General features: G+C 41.6%; 1 protein-coding gene across 3 annotated transcripts in view; it reads left to right on the forward strand.

Annotated features, from left to right (window-relative positions):
* Window positions 1-22,126, forward strand: part of DDX31 (DEAD-box helicase 31) — a 91,385-nt gene that overhangs the window by 27,825 nt on the left and 41,434 nt on the right. Inside the window, exons 12-16 of one of the 3 annotated variants that reach the window (XM_043988817.1) lie at window positions 612-790; window positions 1,563-1,739; window positions 5,475-5,534; window positions 14,098-14,148; window positions 16,439-16,578. In XM_043988817.1, coding sequence (XP_043844752.1) covers window positions 612-790; window positions 1,563-1,739; window positions 5,475-5,534; window positions 14,098-14,148; window positions 16,439-16,578 — 607 coding nt within the window. Of the gene's footprint in view, window positions 1-554; window positions 791-1,562; window positions 1,740-5,474; window positions 5,535-14,097; window positions 14,149-16,438; window positions 16,579-22,126 lie in introns of all 3 variants that reach the window. The other 2 variants (XM_043988816.1, XM_043988819.1) reach the window with 2 other exon arrangements.

A 22,126-nucleotide genomic window follows, 5' to 3' on the forward strand; every position in this document is an offset into this window, starting at 1 on the left:
TACCTTGGCCTTCTTTTAGCACCACAAAGCAAGTTCATTTCTTCTGAGCTTTCCACCGTCACTGGGAAGTATGTGAGACTGAAATTTTTAATCCATTTTACAGAGAAGAGAGAAAAGGCAGAGAAATGTTAGATGACATGTTGACCAGGGTCATGTAGTCAGTTGCTGAACAAACAGGGACTGGAACCCAGCTTTTCTGACTCTTAGCCTGGTACACCAGACTACATCACCTTCTGCCTTTTCAGTGCCCTCTCCTATGGGCCTGTATCCCTTTGTACATGGGACACTGGGGGGAAAAACAACCATGGCTCTACCCCTATAGGTTGACAGTAGTGGCATGGGTGGATTAACACTGGATTATAAAAGCTACGATTGGAAAGAGGCCAAAGTCAAAAGTCCCAATATCCCAATGAGATGTGTATGTGAGTGACCCATTTCACACTGTATGTTTAATAATAATAGGGAGAATAGCTAGCATTTTAAGATTTGCAAAGCACTGTACGTGTTATCTTACTTGATTTCTCATCAGTTTCTCCTTTTCCCTTTGCTAAAAGGTGTAACGAGGTTGGCAGATATCAGTTTGCACAATCCAATCAGTATTTCTGTATCAGATGAAACCTGTGACCAGCACATCAGAGGATGCAGAGCAACTAGAGAAGTCGGCCACCTACAAGCCAGTTCTGAGCCAGACAGCTTTGCTGTGCCTGAGAAACTCCAACAGCATGTGACACTGGTTCCCAGCAAACTGAAGCTTGTCACACTAGCAGCCTTCATTCTTGGAAGATGTGAGGTGAGCCTGAGGACTGGACTGGACCCTTTTAGTATGGGTCTGGGAAGAATGAACCAGACTTCTCCGGGGGTCAGACTCTGGTCAAAATATCTCCAACTATTAAGCTTGTCTGTTTTTTTCAGGGTGCAGGCCACGGGACTAATCCTTACATAGCATTTAGGCATATGCAGGAGTGTACCCACAGTCATTATGTGCAGAGCAAAACATCACCAAAAAAATATCTTTCTGGGGACAGCTATTGATAACGTAATAGTCAGTAGGAATATTTGGGGGATAATTCCAGATAAGGGGAACTAAGGCTAGTGGGTTTGGGGTGGTTTTTTTTAAAGGATTATGGTATTAATAGTGTTTGCTTACTATATTTATAAAATGCCTTTTCCCTGAGAGTTTCTTGAAAGAGGAAAGTTGTAGATAAAGGAACCCAAGAATGAAGCCTTTAGAGTTCCTGCAAATGTAAACAGTCTCCACTAGGCCTCACTGTGTCTGAGGCAAGCAGGCCCAACTTATAGCCTTGCTAAAAGAATCTGCTTTTCATAGATACAAACCAACCGACTAATCCTGTGTTGGGATGTAGCCCTCTAATTACCTGTCTTGCAGCCTTCTTAGAAATGGAATGAATGTTGTCCTTTTGAGGACTTGATTCCATTACCCAGGTTTGCAAATCTACGTCAGCATGGCCAGTCATCCTAGCAACTGATTCTTTTTGAATGCTAGCCTACTCATGAAATCTCTTGTTTTTGTTTTGTTTTGTTTTCCCTTGCATTTGAAACAGTTTGAAAAAAACCAGAAGCTGATTGTCTTTTTCTCGAGCTGTGAGCTGGTCGAGTTCTACTACCACCTATTCCTCCAGACCCTGCTGAGCAACTCCACAGCCCCCGCATCAGGGCAGTCACCATCTGCCTCCTCCCGATTAAAATTCCTGCGTCTGCATGGCAACATGGAACAGGAGGTAAGCCCTGCCACCTCTCACCATGGGACAGAATATCCCTGAGATTAGAAGCCAGGGAAAGGCCAGCCCAAGTTCCATCTAAACTGTCCTCCAGGTTCAGTGTTGGGTTGCATCCCCTCCAAATTCTCTCCTGGGCTTGGGGAAGAGTTATTGTTTTGCCTAAAATGAGCCTCCCATTAGAGATGGGACATAAATTGGACTGATTTATTGATCCAAGCAGGGGAGGACTATGGTTCCCTCGTCTGCACCAGGAGCTGCACTTGGTTACCCCTTGTTGCTGGCCTCGCCTCCACCTAAGAGATCTAGCAGGCCCTAAGTTTGGCCTGAGTCTACCTCAACCAGCTGTTAAGGCAACAGAGCACCACTAAGTAGCTGGCACCAGGGAAGGGTTTTGCCTTTTTAGTACCCAGTGTGTAATTAGTGCTTGATGTCTTCAAATTAAGAGCATTAATGGAGCTAAATTGTGGATCCCATATGGTACTGCTGAGCGTGACTGCTGTCATTGTCAACAAGATACAGCGTTCTCTCTTTTTAAAAAATCTTTTTGGGAGTAGGTACAGTGCACCAGAGGGGCTTTGGGTCCCATCTCCATCCTTGGCACAGAATTTCATATCTTGTCTGGGATCAAATGTGTTAAGTTTTGCTTTTTTAGGCACTTGGACAGCTCTCTCATTCAACCTTGTACTCTAACTAGGTCACACATTTAGGGAAGCTGAGCCAGTTTGGGAAGCAAAGCTTTATAGGCAAGCACACTGGAAGTGTAGAACAATGGACCAGCAGAAAGTGGACCGAGATATGATCTCAGAGAAGAGATAGCTAGGCTGGGTGAGAAGACTTGTAATGAAATGGTGAAACAAAACCAGTGACCTGGAAGTAGAACAATTTAATAAACAAGTGCTGTGTTTTGATTGAAATAGAATGTCAAAGCTGGAGGGAACCTTGGAAATTGGATGTAACCTCCTCATTTATACAGATGGGGAAACTGAGGCCCAGAGAAGGGAAGTGACTCCTCCTAAGGTCACCAAGTGAGTTAATGTTAGAGCCAGGGCAACTAGAATCTCTGTATCCTGACTCCTACTCTTTCCAGTCATATCATGCTACCTCCTATACTTTGTCTCCTCCATTGAGGAATTAGGAAATGTAGAGTTTTCTGATTATCCAGCTCTTATTGACAGGTTAAACCCTTGCTCAATTTGGTGTGTCCCTCTAGCACAAATCAAGGTCTCTTTCATGAGAGACCTAAGGCTTTGATAAAGTAACATTCTGGAGGCTGCATCTCTTTATTGGCGGAAGTCTGTCTGAACTCTGAGCTCTACTAGCAGGAAGGTCAAGTCCAGGACAATCAGAGAATTTCTATTGCTCTATATTTCTGGCCTGTCTTTAGAAAGCAGTCACCTTATTTTCATTTGCCGAATTCACCGAATAGAAGTAAATGAAATAATATTGATACCTCATATTTAAATAGTACCTTAAAGTCTTCTCAATGTCTTTGGGAAGTAGATACAAATTGAATGGTGTTATCTCAGTTTTTCAGATAGAGAAATTGAGAGAATAAATCTTCGTTCAAGACAGAAATGCTGATAGAACCTAGTTTGTGGTTCATTCCATTGAACTTTCTATAAGTTTCCCCAAATGATTCTCATACTTTTACTACAAGCAAGGAATAATAGGAAAAGAAAATAGGTTGGAGGGAGGCTTTTCATGGTAGGTATGATGGAAGCTTAAGGATTTAGTAGCTTCTCCCTCCCCCACACCTCCAAATTGATGTTATTTTTATTCAATCTAGATGACATAGCACCAATTCTTTTGTGGTTTTGTGTGTGTGTGTGTGTGTGTGTGTGTGTGTGTGTGAGAATTGGGGTTAAGTGACTTGCCTAGGGTCACACAGCTAGTAATTGTTAAGTGTCTGAGGCTGGATTTGAACTCAGGTCCTCCTGAATCCAGGGCTGGTGCTCTATCCACTGTGCCACCTAGCTGCCCCCATAGCACCAATTCTTTTGAACTCTTTTAGGATCATGGTTCAAAGTAGAATCTGGGGTCTGCCTAAAGTTGTTTTTGCTTTCTTTGTATCCAAATGCTTCTTGACTTCAGGACTGCTTTGACTGTGCTCCACTTAACTTTTTTTTTTTTCATTTTAATGTATGTGATTTTGGCTTTGGAAGAGCTAAACTGGAAATCAGGACACTCAAGTTTTCATCCCCGCTCTATCACTCTCTCCCCCGGGGCCTGGGCCAAGCTGATGTCCCATTGGGGCCTCAGCTTTCCCATCTGTGAAATGAGATGGTTGAACTGGGTGGTCTCCACAGCCCCTTCTAGCTCTAAGAATCTCTTTGCCTGGGCAATAAAATAAGCAGTTTTCCCTCTTGCCTAGTTTCTGAATATGTACTTTTTATACAGTGTGTGTCGGGGATCGTGGTGGGGAGTAGGATGCACATTCCTAGTCCAGGCTTGAGCTTCATTAGTGTTCAAGGCAGCCCTGGCACAAAGGAAGTCTGTGGAGATCAGGCCTGAGCAGCTCCTGGCTCTGTCCATCATGCTCCCTCTCAGGTGTTGGAGAAACGTGGTGCCAGGGACCATGGCATTCCTGGGGAGCTTAGAAGAGATGCTGCCTTTTACTTAGGCCTCTCCCCCCTGGCAGATGGACATGGCCCTGATTGCTCAGAAGCCTGTGCCTTGAGCACCATCAAAAGTCATCCTTCAGGGGAATGAATAAGGAAGTGTTCTTCACTTCTCTAGTCAAGTAGTCCCCAATCTTTTTTTCTTTTTTTAATATGGACTCCCTTTTTTTTTTAAAGACTCTTTTTTAATGTAAAAAAATTGGGAACCCCTCACAATAATAGTAGTTATATCATCAGTATCTGTGGATTGAGAAAATATAGAACAGAATTCAATAGTTCTTTTAAATAAATTTCTATTTCATTAATTGTTATATCACATAACATACATTTGAACAATAGTAGTACCTATTTGTGTAAAACCGTATTCATTTCAGACTACAGAAGCCATGTTTGCTAAATAAGAATGAGGGTTTTCAAATGTCTTACAATAAGTCTCATCCTGCTGGTTTCTACCTACAAACTGGAGACCGTTACATTAGAATGCTTATGTTTAAACTTGTTCAGAGTAATTTTGGAGCTGGTAACTGTGCTCATGGACTTAGAGATGGAAGAGATGTTAGAAAGCATCTAATCCATCGCCCATGTGTTGTAGGTGAGAAAACTGGTTAGAGAGGTAGAAGGACTTGCCTATAGTCACCCAATTAAGTCGGTAGAGCAGTCATTCTCTCAGCTAATTTTTCTGACCTGCACATAAGGTCTTGGAGCTTATTTAATCTTGGTTTTAGCCTACGTTATCAAGGGTATGTCTATAAGAGTGTGTTGCTGTCAAAATCATGCTAATGAGCATCTTTTTTTTAAGGGGGGGGGGTGATAGTAAAGATTATTCCTCCCAAGGCTTGATGATCTTGTGTTCTCCCTTATTATTTATATAGGCAGGTTCTTTAATGAATGTGTTTTACCTTTTCCACTGATAGTTTGCTCCCTAATTTTTTTGTCATCATTTTCTTCCTCTTCAATGGAACCTTAATAGTCCTACTGTCAGATTTTGGAGGTTTTTTACTCTTTCTCATGGCAAAGTCCCTTTGTGCCTTAAAATGGACATAAAACTAGAAAGTTGGCAAAATGGGGAAAAATTTGCACAGCTGAAAATAAGAACCTGTGATTCTTTGTTTTATAGGAAAGAACAGCAGTTTTTCAGGAGTTCTCACAATCCAAATCAGGCATCTTGCTTTGTACGGTATGTATTTTTCGCTAGTGCCTGGGGAAGGCAAGGAGAGGTTCAATTTGGGGGAATTGGTGGCTCTTGACATTTTGTATTTTCATCAGCCCTACAGGGAGAAGGGATACTACTAGCCCCCTTGTGTTGCTGGCTTTCCTATAATGTTGATTTGTGGCCTGCCAGTGACTACACATAGCCTGCTACAACAGTGTAGAAGGCTGGGCTATTTGCTCTCTAATAGTGGCAGCTGTTGGTCTGAAAATGTGTGAATCTTGGCGATTTCTACCCACCGAAAACTTGTAAATTATAGCTATCGGGAGTAATTAGAGCTGAGAAACTCTTTCCAGGTCTGAAATTACTCTGCTTGCTTCTGCACATCTTTCCTTAAAGGAAAATAGATGCAGTTGGGCAGATTTGATTTCCCATTTTGTAAAACTATCATTTGCCCTGCAATTTTCAGGGCCAGTTCATTCAGCCTCAATCTTGGCAATTTTGGATGGCTAGTCCTTCCAGTAGTGTCTGACCTGTTTAATGTGAATCTCCCTTGTGCTAGTCTGAGACTGAAGAACTCACATCTTCCATGCTTCATACTCTCCAGAGATGTACTTGTACTCTCCTAAGACCACAATAGACTTCTCTGATTGTACCATCTTGGAGAATACAACTTGAATCCCCACTTGATTATTTGAGGAGTCTCTGTATGCACGGTAATGAAATTCAATTGCATTGCACAGTATATAGTGAATCTAGTCAACAAATGCTGGGTAGAAACATGGAGAAATTTGTCGCACTGGATAACTTTAGGCTGGGTTCAATGCAATTAATTACATTTTTAGGGAATTCATCATTCTCTTAAATTCAATTAGAATTGTCTTCCTTCTCAATTATCTTTTTTAAAGTTTGTGAGTGAACTTTTGTTTTCTTTGGCTGCACATATAACATGGATTGTCAAATAAAAGGCCTGCCTAATGACCCACCACTTCTATTTATCACAGTAAGCAGAGTTGACACTTATAATCAGAGGAACTGGAACCAGATGCCCGTCAGAGTAGCTGTGTCTCTGCTGTCCTGGCACATTGCCGCCACAGATCATAGATCATGGGTTTAGAGTTGGAAGGGACCTTAGAGGTCATAGAATCCAACCCCCTCCTTTTATAGGGGATGAAATGGAGCTTGAGAGGATAAGTGACTTGCGCATGATCGTTCAGCTAACAAGTGTCTGGGTCAGGCATCAAATCCAGGTACTCCTGACTCCAAGTCCAGCGCTCGGTCTGCTATATTACATGGCTGCTCAAATAGGTTCACGCCCAGTTTTGCAAAGGAGGGAATCTATTAAGTCAAAATGATCAGGGTTCATATTTTTTGTTTGGTTTGGTTTCTTTTTTTTCTTTTTTTCTTTTTTTTGCGGGGCAGTGAGGGTTAAATGACTTGCCCAGGGTCACACAGCTAGTAAGTGTCAAGTGTATGAGGCTGGATTTGAAATCAAGTCCTCCCAAATCCAGGGCCAATGCTCTATCCACTGTGCCACCTAGCATCTCCCTAAGGTCAATTTTTTTTTTTAAAGAATTATCCTCAAATGCTGGGATCTGGAACAGGTCTTTTTTGTGACCTGGACCCTTATAGCAACCTGGTCAAACCTTTGAAGCCTTTCTCAGGATAATGAGGAGGTGTTCTTTCCTTTTATCTTAATTCATAACTGGGAAAAAAAATGCAAAATTTCAGTTAGAAGTTAATGAAAATGGGGGCAACTAGGTGGTACAGTGGATAAAGTACTGGTCCTGGATTCAGGAGGACCTGAGTTCAAATTTGACCCCAGACATTTGACACTTAACTAGCTGTGTGACCTTGGCCACATCACTTAACCCTCATTTCCCTGCACAAAAAAAAAAGAAAAGAAAAAAAAGTTAATGAAAACAAAGATATATATTTTTCCCATCCAGTTTCTCAGATGCCCTGAAATCTATTCATGGACTCCAAGTTTAGAATATCCCCTATCTAGAGGGATGAAGACAGTTCCAAATAATTTAGGGTCTGGTCCAAAAAGAAAACTTATACTCTATGTATAGCGTAGACATAATTCAGGAAACTCAGTGTTGAGGACAAATGCCAAAATCTGTTTCCTGAAGACAAAAAGTGAATAGCCCATATTTCAATAGCACTTTCTTCACAACAACTCTATGAGATAGGTAGTACCAGAGTTATTTTCATTTTACAGGTGAGAAAACTGAGGCTCAGAACTGAATTGCCTATTATTACATAACTAGTAAGTGTCAGAACTAAGCCTTGAAGTGAAGTCTCCTGATTCCAAATGTAGCATTTTTTTTATTATTTTTTTTTTTACTACACCAGGATACTAAAATTGATGTATTTGCGGCTCTTGAGGATTTGCTATACACATGCATTGAAGTATCTTGGGGAGTGGGCAGTGTTGTATGCTGCCTATATCAAAACTAAAAAGCAGTGGGTTACCTTGTTTGGAAGTTTGGAAGGCAGCAAGTAGGTCAGATGAACAATAGGATACCTCAGCTCTGTCTTTAATGGTACTGGGAGGTAAATGTTGAAAAACCATTCCCTGGAAATTGTCTTTTTTTTTTTTTTAAGTATGCAAATACTAGTGTGCTTTGTGGGTATGGGTGAGCAAGGAGGTTCAAAGAAAGCTACAAGTAGCCATGGTTCAAATAGTTTTTTCAGTAACTCCACATGGAAGGAAAGATCATTGCTTCTGAAATGAAATTCTCGGGTGGGGTCAAGAGCATTTGATGACTTCCCTGGGTTCCTCTGGTTATAAGCAGCCCTTAGTCCTTGTTAAAGCAACTTTGTAAAGGGGTTCAAAACTGCTGCCAATGTCACAAACTTTGTCCTAAGCAGAACTTCTTAAACTTTTTCCACTTGACATCCCTTTTCACCCAAGAAATTTTTACATGACCCCAGGCATATAAGTATATAAAATAGGTATATATAACCTTTTACTGTTGCCAAATTTCATGACACATTCAATTATGCAGCCCCACATGGGGTGGCAACCCACAGTTTAAGAAGCTTTGTCCTAAGCCACCAAATTTCACCCTGACTTTCCCACTCTTGCCTGTGACATAACAATGACTGTAACCAAAGACAGAGAGCATCATTGGTTTAACCAAGTATGGCCCACGGCCCTGATACTTCTTGTGTATCAGTGATACTTACATGAGCTGGGATTTTGTCATCATTCCACAGGTGCAAATCAAAATCCCTCTGTAATGTTGTATGGGTTTTAAAAGTTGCTGTGGTTGAAAAATTCATCAACCTGTGGTCAACCTAGTCATGAATCTCTTTCCAGGACCCCATACCTAAAACCCTTCCAGCTTGGCAGAACCTGCCAGGCCCGATTAGCCTTTGAGGGCCCAGAGTCACCTCTGTGTCCTATGATGCGGCACCAGGATGGGACTTCAGTGGAAGAGTATTGGACCTACATTAAAAACATTCCTATTGACTGTCTGTCTAATTTCCCTGAGGCCCACGGGCTTGTGCTAATTTTCATGGCTCTGTTAATGTGCTCTTGTTATAGTGTGACGAAGACAGTCCCAGTGTCATGACCCTGCCACTCTCACCCTTTACTTGGAAATAGAGTCTACTGGTGGACACCTTGTTCCAGTAAAACGGATAGGGAGCTCCATATCTTTTAGTTCCTAGGCCAGAGTTTAAACCAGAGTTCTGCAGTGATAAAAGATTTTGCTTTTCTCCAGTGTCCCTGCTGCTTCACCTAGCATATTTGTTTGTTTGAACCTGAAGCTTCTGGCACCCGAGAGCTGCAGGGCACACTCGCCACACTGTCAGAGATCATGCCAGGGTTAGGAGGAGGGATTGTCACCTCGCTTCCTTTTAAGCAGCCTGTTGCTTGCCAGGCTATCTGAATGCTCTCCAGGAGCCTCCTTAGTGTTAATGAGGAACTAGAGCCACGTCAGGACAAGGCAGATGGAGAACTGGCTCCTTTTGATAAAGAAGGAAGCATGTTGTTGATTGTTCTTTGTCCTCCTCCCCCTCTTCATGCTACCCCCCCATATTGTGCCTCTTGGCATTTTGTTTTATCACCCCAAGGGGCTCATAATGAGACCTAAAGAGTGGGTGACTACAAGGATTTGGAAATTATGTAACCACCAAAGGTGACAATAGCTTCTCCTTCCCTGTCAGAGAGAGAGAGAGAGAGAGAGAGAGAGAGAGAGAGAGAGAGAGTATGTGTTCTTACCGAAAGGGTTTTCACTATTGTTTGAAAGCACTGATAATTCATTTTGGCTCCTGCAGCATCCTATATACTACTTTCAAGACATTATATGGGGCAGCTAGGTGGTGCAGTGGATAGAGCACTGGCCCTGGAGTCAGGAGTACCTAAGTCCAAATCCGTCCTCAGACACTTGACACATACCAGCTGTATGACCCTGGGCAAGTCACTTAACCCTCACTGCCCTGTGAAAAAAAAAAAGACATCATATAAGATGCTAGGGTACAAAGGAGAAAAGCGTTGGAGTATCTTCCCCCAAAGGGTTTATAAACTAATTTAAGCTTCTTAGTGTTTTGTCTCACCTAAGTGTTAAGGTCTATGAAATCAGGAACCCTTCTCTTTCCATTCCATACAGTTCTTTCAGAGCTTGTTGTAACTCTTTGCCTACAGTAGGTACTTAATACTTGAAGCTGATGTTAATTCAGTTAAAATTAACATACATTTATTTAGCTCCTACTATGTGCACTGGGGGGCATTGAGGGGGTGGTGCAGTGGATAGAGCACCAAGTCTGGAGTCAGGAAGATCTGAATTCAAATCTAGTCTTAGGTATTCACTAGCTATGTGAACTTGGGCAAGTCACTTAACCCCTATGTGCCTCAGTTCCTCATCTGTAAAATGGGTACCCACCAGAGAAGGATATAGCAAGCTACTCCAGGATCTTTGTCACGAAAACCCCATAGACATAGCTGAATAACAACAACATGTGCACTAAGGCACTGTCCTAGGTGCTGTGGATACCTTGCCCTGAAAGAGCTTGTGATCTAATAGGGTGAAATATGCATGTACATAAATAATGAGAAAAAGGTGGAAAGGCAGATGAGAGGGTTGTTGGGGAAGGAGCCACCAATCAACAAAAAAGGTTGTCTACAGGCATTTGACAAGGTAATTTTCTGTCCTGGGCAAGTTGGGACAAGCAGAAGGTCCAAGTTCAGTATGGGGGTGGGGGGGTGGGATTTGACAGAAAAGAAGCATTTTAGAGTTCCCACTCTCCAAAATGAAAGTGAAGAGCCCGAGCTAAGATACAGGAAATTGGCACAAGTAGTACTACCTTCTGTTTCCTGATAGGAAAGAAGAGTGAAATGGGAAAACTTTAAACATATATAGGTTTATGAAATGGAAAGATGAAAGAGAAACAAGACCTTGAGAGAGCAATGCAAAAATGATGTTTCTAAACTGTCTTCGTGTCCTTAAAGGCCCACCATTAGCTCTGCCTGCTGCTATGTATGGCTTTCTCTTATTGTCCTTGATGTACATGAAGCACAGTCACCCTTTCCCCAAGGAACAGAGAGTAACGATCCTATCACAACCTCATTCTGGCCGATTGGTTATGAATCAATTTTCCTTGCTTCCCAGAGCACATGGTTCTTTTACGAAGGACAGTCAAATAATCTGCTAATCTGCCCTGTTTTCCTCTAGCTTCATGATTTCCTTTGCCTCATGCACCTTCTTGTGTCTGCCTGGTTCTTATTTCCTCTCCTACTGGTATATTTCCACAGTGCCAAATAGTCAGGAAGACAAAGGAGGTGATCGTACCGGGTGAAGGGAGATGCTGAAGAATGGAAAATTCCCTTCTCCAAACTGCCTTAAGCTTTTCCCCACCTTTCTATAGGATGTGTCTTTTAAACAAAGTTCATCTTCTCCATGTTATTTTTTTAAATGGAAAGATCACTTGGAGATCGTTTGTTGTTTACTCAGTCACGCTAACTCATGTTGCCAGTTTTTTGGCGGCTCCAGCCAAGAGCTCTCGCCTCTGACAGTTTCTGCACTCTCTCCTTCCTCCTCTGATTACGCGGCCCAATCTGTCACCCGGACAACGGGGGCCTGTACCCTGCTGATGGCTTTCCACACTCGGCAATAATGACTTTTGGCAGGCCGGGAAGGCGTCGGAGGCGAGTTCTCTCCGTCCCTCACTCGGAGAGCCGGCAGGCCCCCTCTCCCTGTTAGTTAAAGCACTTTGTGAGGTTCTTGGGTAAATAAATGAGTCATTTTAATCCAACTGACAGGTTGGCACCTGAGCAAGCTGCCTTCCATCTGTACTCCTAGGTCTCATAGAGGCAGCCAATTGTCAAGCTAGGGCCTTCAAGACCTCACCATTGAGTGTCTTTCAGAACTGACTTGAGCAATTCTTTTGCCCTAATTAGATTGCATGAGTGCAACTGGAGGAGAGGATTCTAAGTTCTAAGGGACAAGCAAGGCATTAAACACCTTTGCTGAGTCACAGGGTTGCATCCATTCAGGCATTTAATAGGCATTGTGACTGCCCATTAAGCTGGTTGCAGCCCACTTCCTAGCTCTGGAAAAGCAAATATGGCCACTGTGGTTCTACAGTATGGAAACCAAGTGCAGGAGGATATGTGTGGGTCCCTCACAAGTGTGAGGTATGGTTGGTGAGAATACATGTGGGGAGAGTTTGAAGTAGTGCTTTGTTGCTGTCCTACCATATTTGACTTTACTTGAAATCTAACCACCACCATTTTAATGATATTTTACATTTGTATGGCACTTTATACCTTTCCAATGATTTTCACACACATTATCTCCTTGATCTTTATAACCTCAGGCAAGCAAAGCAGGTGTTCCACCCCCCCCCCCTTTTTTTTTTAACAGATCCAAGGAAACTGAGACTCAAAGGGGTTGACTGACTTGTACAGACTCCATGTTTCTTGGTTTCCTTTTATTGTACCACGCTATACACCAGAGTCTCTGAAGTAAGGAAAAGCAGTTTGGTTAGGGACTGGAGGAAACACAAATACTTGGTATACCTCAAAAAAGTCACTTTCTATTGACATAAGATAAAGCAGTAGAAGCATTAGTGGGGTATCTTGTCCAGTTGTCCATGAGTAGGACGGTGATTGGGGTTTAGAACCTTGAATTACTGTTCTGAGAGACTCCAGGGATCCTTCATAATTTATCATTTCAATTTGTTTGTACTTTGAGTGAGTTTCACGAACATCAGGTGCTATTTTAGAGTTTTATCTGTTTCTCAGTGAATTTACTAAAATGACGAGCATTAAATTTTTTACAAAGCTTGTCTGAAAGGAACAGGCAGCCCATTGTCTACACGCATTTCCCGCCGAAGAGCAGTTAAATAAAATAAATCATTTCTTAACAAGAGCTTAGCAGATTTAAGAGCCCGTCAGTTTCTTAAAGACATCAACCATGGTTGGTATAGAAAGCAATTCCTGCTCTTCTTCAGATAGTGCCAAACTCTAAATTGTGCTCTCAAAAGGCCGTCAGCTCAGTAACATCAGCCTTCAGCTCTTTAGCATGTGTGGGAGTTTTATGAAAACACTTCAGTGGGTGGTTGACACACTTTTAGTATATTAGGTTTCTGCTTACTTAATAAATGCAGCTTTGCCACCAACTTAAAAAAAAAACCACGGCATCCTGTCATGTTCTAGTGGAAGCTGGTCAGGTTCTGATGCTTTGTCAATGGCAATTCTATGTGAATTCAAGAAAGAGCTTGGAAGTCCACATCCCTGAATTCTCTCCTATTACCCTTTGGAGCAAGTGGGCTTGGTAGTGTACTCACCTCTTGATACTTGGTTTTTAAGTGATTCTCTGAATATAGTAGCACCTGCTACTAGAAAGTGAGTGTTGTGTTGGAATTGCACGATCCTATATCCTAATCTCTTTAACAAGCTGGCTAGAGATGGAAAGGTAAAGAAATTCTTGTTCTCTGGGACCCTTGTGAGGACCAGCTGGAAGACAGAATAAATCTTTTCCCTTCAAAGTTTGGGGGATTCTCCAATGAAACATTGCAAGTGATTAACAGGTTTGGCCTGGATTTTAATTAAGCCGTCAGATGTGGCAGTGCATTGCTTGCTGCTCATCTGCCCTCTGAGGCCAGAGGCTAATCAGCTGTAGATTCTCCAAACACTACTACAGCTCTCCCCTAAAACCAGAGGTAAAAAGAAAACTATAGCCTCAAAATCTGGAAGTGTCTTGTGTCCGAAGAGGGGGCATTCTGGGGGGGAAAAAAATCAAATCCCTTCAAAGCAATGTGTTGAGCATTGTTTGCGGGCATGTGCTGGTCATCATTTCCCTTTCCTACTTACCTCACCGGTTTGCTGTGAGGACTGGAAAAAAAAAATAGATAGGAGAGCTCTTTGCAAAACACAAAGTGCTATTTATATACACGAGTTACTGTTATAATATGACGTATCTGATAATTAGTTGGCAGTTTCCTCTTGGGTAGAAGAGATTGAAAACCGCATTCTCCACCTTCTCTCTATACTCCTTCAGGCAAGTAGTTCCTGGCTGGCCTGCCACTGTTTTCTGTAGCTATCTTTTCTTTAACTGTGTTCTCTTCTATTTTAAAGGACGTTGCAGCTCGGGGCTTAGATCTCCCTCAGGTCACATGGATTGTTCAGGTAATTTTTCAGTTCTTATGGTGTGGGCATGAGGCAAAACTGTATAATCACGTATAGATCCTTCAGCCCTAAGTAGAATAATTATTATTACCCTCTTGGGTGTTGCCTGGGTAACCAGTCAGTAACCAGACTTATCAACACAGTTCTCTTGACATCTTTCCTTTACTTAGCCCACCTTTTGGCTGCAACAAAACAGACAGAATACACAATCAGGTAAGGGAGGTGGCAGGCTCTCTGGTTTCCAGACTAATGTGTGTCAGAAACTAAAGTTTCAACAAAGATATAGTCCCTACAATCTGAAAGCAGCGTGAATTACCCGGCCCCCGGGAGGCCTCATTGTGTCCAGAAGGAGATAGCTCAGCTGTCCTGAGAGCTGTGTCCATGTACATTGACCTGCAGGGAGCAATTAAGTTCCTGACAGCATCTTATACATACCTCTAGCTACTAGAAGCTTTGCCAGAGGGTACAGGTGTTAGCACTAGAGTGTGGTGGCTTTTGTTTTGTTTTGTTTTGGTTAGACTGCAGAATGGTATTTTTAAGCCATTTCTATGTGAGGGCCAAGAGAAATGTGCTTTGTTTATGTTAGTTGTAGTTTATTCACATTTTAATAGCATTGCATGACTGTCAGTGGAAAGAGCACTGACCTACTCCCAGATGATCACTTGAACGCTAAATTGATTGTTTCTTTTGTCCTGGTGGGTATAGAATGTACAGAAGCAGAGCTAATTTTAATGTACAGGAGGCCAAACACATGCAACAAATCGATCAATTCAAGGCTTCTTACACTGTGACAATTGATTAGTTTGAGATGCCTGGCCTTCCATGTATTAGAGTCAACTTGATATTCTTCTATTTGGTTTCTTGTCAAGAAAGGTTCACTCAAGGAATAAAAAGGTAGAAATAACATATGGTTAACTCTTGATCATTTTAGAGGAGAAAAGACTCATTGTCAGAGATGATGCAGCACACTGTAGCCGAGAGACAGCTGGTTTTAGAGTCAGAAAGGCCTCAGCTCCAGGTACTTCACCAACCCCCGAACCCACTGGCTCATGTGACCCTGGGCAAGCCATGGAAACTCTTGTTGCTCCAGGGAGTTTCTGTGTTTTTGAAATCAAATCAGAGGTTCTGTTCTTACTCCTGATTAAAGTCTTTGCATATAAGTGTCCTGTTCTTGCCCAAGAAGTGGGGGTCTGATACTAATCCAAATACTCAAATAATTAGAATAACTTACATATATAGTGCTTTATGAGGAACAGCATGGCGTAGTAGATAGACAATTGGGCGAGACTGGCTTTAGAGTCAGAAAAAACAATGCTCAAGGCCTGCCTCTGACACATACTGTGTGACTGTGGGCAACTATGGAAGACTTTAAGTTGCACATGAGTTGGTTCTCTGTATTGGCCAAGAGAATCCTAACACTGGGAGTTCCCTAGAACTGTGAAATCATTGGTCTGGAGCAAAATAAATCACTTTAAGCTTTACCAGGCACCTTTCCAATAAACATCCTTGTGATGTTTGTTTGTAAAATAAGTATGATTCCCATTTTATAGCTGAGGAAACAGGCAAAGAGAGGTTAGATAACTTGCCTAAGGTTCTGTAGCCAGTGAGTAGTGGCCCCATTATTCAAATTTAGGTTTTCTTTCTCCATATCCAGAGCTGCTTCTCATCAGTTTTTTGACCTACCTAGAAAGGATACAGCCACAATTCTGATCTACCTTGGGAAAATGGCAACTGGGCACTGAGAATACCTCCAGAAGAATACACATAATCCGCCTATCCATCATGGGGCATTGTACTCTAATCCACTCTATAGGATTGGTGTACTTTTGGAGCTTGCTGTTATTGGTCTTTTTCTTCCTCTGGACTGCCCAATACCCTTTTCTGCCTCTTTGCCAAGGAAATGGGCCAAGGTCATGTGACTTGACTGGAGAAATGTACCCTTGTGCTTATATTTTCATCCTGGTTGACTATCTCTGTGAAAAGATGTGAATGTGAAAATGATGAGGGAGGCCTGTGGAGAAATAAAATTAAAAGGAAGATATTGGGACAAGAAGATGTCTCGTTTATCTGAAACTTGGCCAGTGTCTGTGTTTTCATGTCAGAGCCCTGTTATTTCCAATGAGGCCAGAAGTTTCAGGGTTGAGTGATTTCTTCTTGTGATTGTCTTAGAGTAACCGCAGCCCCAGGATTTAATTCTTGGGATACCTGGAGGCAGGTAAGGGGTATTGCACTTCCAATTAATGGCAATCCCTTGATCTGTGAATTCCCTCATTTTTGTTTCCCTTTTTAGTACAATGCTCCATCTTCACCTGCAGAATACATCCACCGGATTGGGAGAACCGCCCGGATTGGCTGCCATGGGAGCAGCCTGCTCATTTTGGCTCCTTCGGAGGCAGAATATGTCAACTCGTTGGCTTCTCACAAAATCAAGTGAGTCAGAAACCTGAATGAGGTTTCGGCTGATCTCAGCTAATTAACTTTCTGTCGCATTTTCCAGTGGATGGGCCTTGTAAGGCTGACGATGAACCATTAACCCTTGTGATCCCTAAATGAGTCCCAGAATAGCCAGTGGCAAAAACTAAAACCTGTAATATCTTCAGTATACGACAGTTTTTATTGAATGCAAGGCTAGGTGATGGAATGATCTCTTGTGCTTGGTTTTCCTCAAGAGACAGAGGTCTGCATTTCGTTTCTTTTACTAGTAAAACAAGTCTCTGTTAACACTATCAGATGAATGTCCCTATTACAGCTTGCCCCATCACCTACTTCATATTTCTTTCTTCTAAAAGGTCCACAGAAGAACCAATGATGTTATAAATTTGAATAGCAGTGTCCAAACAGAATAGTATTAGGGAGCTGATCTAGGGTGATCCATAGGGAATAAGCAATGACCACCCACATTGTGGAAGTTTTACCTTGTACCTATTCATTCAGCAAGCCTGCTGTTGTGTGCAGTTTTGTGCCAGGCCCTGGAGATACATACTTAATTTTTTTATTTTTTGGAGAGACATACTTTAGATAGACACAATGCCTATCTTCATGGAGCTTAGCATCCAATAGGGGAGTGTGACCCGTGCACAGAAAACTATAATACCTGATATTATATAATAATTAGAGGCTTTAGAGAGGCACACAGGAAAATGCTACAGGAGGACTGATGGGGACTTCTTTACTTGCCCTTTGTCCTGCCCTCCTAGAGCCTTCCTGTATACTAGAGCCAGAAACCAACCTTTTCAAGACAAATTTATATTGAACATTGAATACTTATTAAGTGGCAGCTGTGTACAGAGCACCGTGCTAGAACCTGGGGAAGAAATACAGTTTCTGTGAGCCACGCTTTCCTCAAGGAGTGGAGAGGTGACTCTTATAGCCAGTACTCATTTGTGGCAAACATAGTTTGTGGAGCAATGCTTTCTTTATGGTATTTTATTTTGCTTCCATTTCACTCATTTGAAAAATAAGATCAAATTATAGAATGTCAGAGTGGGAAAGAACGTTCTCAGAGACCATCCACACCTGAAGAAGAACCCTTTCCATGACACAGCCAGTAAATGGTCATCTGTCTTTGGCAAGAAGATTGCCAGTGAGAGAGAAACCACCGCCTCCCCAGGCAGCCTGTGCCACTTTGGGATACTGTGCACTGTTAGGAAGTCTTTCCTTTGCCTCCTCACAACTGTTGCCCATAGTACTGCTCATTCTATCCTCTGGGGCCAAGTTGAAAAAGTCTCATCCTTCTTCCAGGAGCTAACCCTTCAAATACTTCAAAGAACCATCACATCCCATTCCCCCCATCTTTGCGAGGCTAAGCGCCCCCAGTCCCTTCAGCTGATCCTCATATGTCATGGACTCAAAGGCCTTTACCGTGCTGCGGCTTTCCTGTGCATACCGTCTGGCTTCACAGTGTCCTTCCTAAGATAAAGCTCCCAGAGGTCCACAGAACTCTACTTTTGCAGGCTGACTAGGGGCAGGGGGCAGGGAAACTATTACCTCCTAGTCCCAAAAGCTGTGTCCGTCTTAATATAAGCTAAAATAACATTAGCTTTCCTGGCAGTCACACATTAATTACACCATTGACTCATGTTGGGTTTGCAGCCTACTAAAACATTGCTTTCAGATGATTGTCTGTCTAGCCATGCTGCCCCAATCTCATACCTGAGAAGTAATTTTTTAGTACAGATGTTTACCACCAGTAATTATATTTATCCCTACTAAATTTTCTTAATTAATCAATAATCAATCAACAAACATACTATTAAGGACATATTGCTTTGTACCAAGTCCTGTGCTAATCTTTGGGGATACAAAAACAAAAGTAGAATGACCCCTTCCCTCAGTGTACATGCAACCTTTTGGGGGAGATAACATTAATGTACATAGATATCTACAAGGGAGATAGAAGGTGATTTTGGTAGGGGAAAGGGCATTAGCAACTGGGGGATGAGAAAATAGATAGAAGGAGGCACTTAAGTTGAGTCATAAAGGAAACTAGGGATTCCAAGAGGTAAAATTACAAGCATAGGGGGACAGGCAGTGCAGAGGTATAGAGATGGTGAATAGAGTGTCATGTATAAGGAAGAGTAAGAAGGCTGGGTTGTTTTTTCTTTCTAGTAGTATTTTTTTTTCCAATTACAAGTAAAGGGGCAGCTAGGTGGCACAGTGGATAGAGCACCGGCCCTGGAGTCAGGAGGACCTGAGTTCAAATCCGGCCTCAGACACTTAACACTTACTAGCTGTGTGACCCTGGGCAAGTCACTTAACCCCAATTGCTTCACTAAAAAAAAAAAAAAAAAACCACAAGTAAAGATAGTTTTCAACAAGGAAGGCTAGTTTGAATGGACCATAGAGTAGAAGAAGATTAATGTGTAATAAGGTTGGAGATTTTTTTTTTTTTGAGCAGGGTAATGAGGGTTAAGTGACTTTCCCAGGGTCACACAGCTAGTAAGCTAGTAAGTGTGAGGCCAGATTTGAACTTAGGTCCTCCTGAATCCAGGGCCAGTGCTTTATCCACTGTGCCACCTAGCTGCCCTATAATAAGGTTGGAAAGGTAATTTGGGGCAGCCAGGTGGCATAGTGGATAGAGTGCTTGGCCTGGGATGAGGAAAACAATTGAACAGGGTTGGAAAGGTAGTTTGGGGCAGGTCGTGAAGAGCTTTAAATGAGAGCTTCTTAAACTGTGGGTGATGACCCCATATGGAGTCTCATAACAGAATGTAAGGGGTCGCAGAAAATTTGGCAACAATAAAAGGTTACGTATGCCTATTTTATATACCAGTATACCTGGGGCCACCTAAAAATTTCTTGGGCAAAAAGGGGTCATGAGTGGAAAAAGCTTAAGAAGCTCTGCTTTAAATGATAGAAGTTCATTTGATCCTGTCAGAGAGAGGAAGCTACTGGAGTTTATTGAATAGGGGAGTGGCATGGTTAAACCTATGCTTTAGGAAAATCTTTTTGCTAGCTCTGTGGATAACTAATTGGAGTTGGAGGAGACTTGAGGCAGAGAAACCACTTAGGTGCCTATTGCAATAATCCATGCAAGTGATGATGAAAGTTTGAATAAGTATGGTGGCTATGGGTAAAGAGCTACAAGGATGGATCCAGGAGATGTTGTGGAGGTAGAAATGACAAGATTTTACCATAGACAAAGCCTTGGGGTACAACCAAACATAAGAAGCAAGTTATGGATGCTAGTCCTGCAAATGAGAGCAAGAATAATTGGCCAGACAGGTAGCAGGAGAACAATGATAAAGCGGTGTTGTCAAAACCAGGGGGAGAAAGACTATCTATAGGATGGGTGTGGGGGATAGTCAACTGTGTCACATGTTGCATAGCAGTCAAGAAGAACAAGAACTAAGAAAAGGCCATTGGATTATATAATCAAGAGATTTTAAAATTAGATTTGGTTCAACGTTCTAGACTGTCAAGATCTTTTTGAATCCTGACTCTGATGTCAAATGTGTTGGCTATCTCTCCTGATTTTGTGTTACCCCTAGATTTGATAAGAATGCTAATTGTGCCTTTGTTCAAGTCATTGTTAAAAATGTAAAAAGCACAGGGCCAAGCACACATCTGTCTGCTTCTTTATTGGAGACATCCTTCAAAGGATTCAAACCATTCAGAACTATACTTTGAGTCCAGTCATTCAACTAATGCTGAAGCAACCTAATTGTGTCGTCATCTAGCCAGCATCACTTTATCTTTTCCATAAATGTAGCATGAGAGAATATGTCCTTCAGACTCACTAATTTTAGAACATTATGATAGAAAGTCCAAACCAATGAATTTGGAATGGAAATAGTGATTGTGTACCTAAAATGTTGAAGTTACTATCAATTCTGTTTCTTTTTCTGTTCTTATCTTCTGTTGTCACAGACTTTGATAGAAACCTTGGGGTTTCTTCTCTGCCACAGATTTAAGAGACCATCTAGTCTAAATTCCTAATTTTACAGATAATGAAACTGAGGTGCAAGTAGGCTAAGTGATTTGCCCACAGTCATACAGGTAGTAAATAGCAGAGTCAGGTTTTGAACTCAGGTTCTCTAACTCCAAATCTAGTGGCATTGCTACCATCACACTACTGCTTCTTATTTGTAGAGAGGTTTTGTATTTGCATAGACTTTTCTTTTCTTACCCATAAGCAAAATTTTAGTTCTCACTCATTAGCAATTATGATATAAGAAGAGACACCTTGATCCACAGTTCCATCCTGACTCTGATGCAGACCTGCACATTCATGTCCCCACTTCTTCCTCTCTGTATCTCTTCGTGTGACTCTGTCATTCTGTGTGTCTTTCCCAGTCTGTCTCTCCATCTCTGTCTCTCTTTCTCCTGCCTCTCTGTCATCATCTTCCTTTGCATGTCATTTCAGAGTCAAATTGTAATTGTCTGATGCCAGTATTGGGGCCATCTACATTTTCCACGTTCCTATATTTATCCCATTTGATATGGGTTGGGGAAGACAGTGTAAATACAAAGTAAGAAGGGAAAAAAATTGGTAGCAAAGAGTAATCTGTTCTTGAGCTGTGTCCAGTGTAGAATCAAGGAGAGTAACTCTATCATCCCTGATAACAGATTTCTTTCAAAAAAACCTCAAAAAACCAACACAGTCATTCTTGGTGAAATCCTCTTTACTTTATGGAATTTTTAAAACAGAAAAACTCTACATTCTATGGTTGGTTAAGTTTGGTTTGTTGAAGAAGATGAACATAGGAAATTTTTTTCTCATTACAGTTTATTTTAATTTTTTTAAAAAATTTTATTTTCCATTCCAAATTCTTTCCTTCCACTCCATCCTCTACCCATTGAGAAGGCAAGAAACATCATACCCATTATACATGTGAAGTCATGCAAAATATATTTCCACATTAGCCATGTCGTGAGGGGAAAAAAGCAAGAAAAACAAGAGGCAAACAAAACTATGCTTGAATCTGCACTCAGATTGGATAGTGTTTTTCATTATGACTTCTTTGGAATTGTCATGGATCATTGTATTGATCAGAACTTCTAAGTCTTTTACAGCTGATTATCATTGCAATATTGCTTTTCCTGGGTATGTTGTTCTCCTAGTTCTGCTTGCTTCATTTTGCATCATCTCATATAAGTCTTCCTAGGTTTTTCTTAAATCTTCCCCTTCATCATTTCTTACAGTACAACATAGTATTCCATCATAATCCTGTACCATAACTTGGTCAGCCATTCCCTAATTGATAGGCATCCCCTCAGTTTCCAATTCTTTGCCACCACAAAAAGCTGTTATAAATATTTTTACATAAGAATGTATATGAAATATTACGAGGGATAATAGATAAATTTAGCATTTGGTGTCTAAAGGGAATATGGATAAACTTAAGACATTTAACAAGGAGACTATTCCTGTTCTAGATGTTATTGACCTGACCAGAAAGTCCCAGTACTGAGGAAATATTATTTATGTGCAAAACCTAGCACATCAAAATAACTAATTTATTAAATTTGCCTCCTT

Source organism: Dromiciops gliroides, chromosome 2 (genome assembly GCF_019393635.1).
Source record: "Dromiciops gliroides isolate mDroGli1 chromosome 2, mDroGli1.pri, whole genome shotgun sequence".
Taxonomy (NCBI): Eukaryota; Metazoa; Chordata; class Mammalia; order Microbiotheria; family Microbiotheriidae; genus Dromiciops; species Dromiciops gliroides.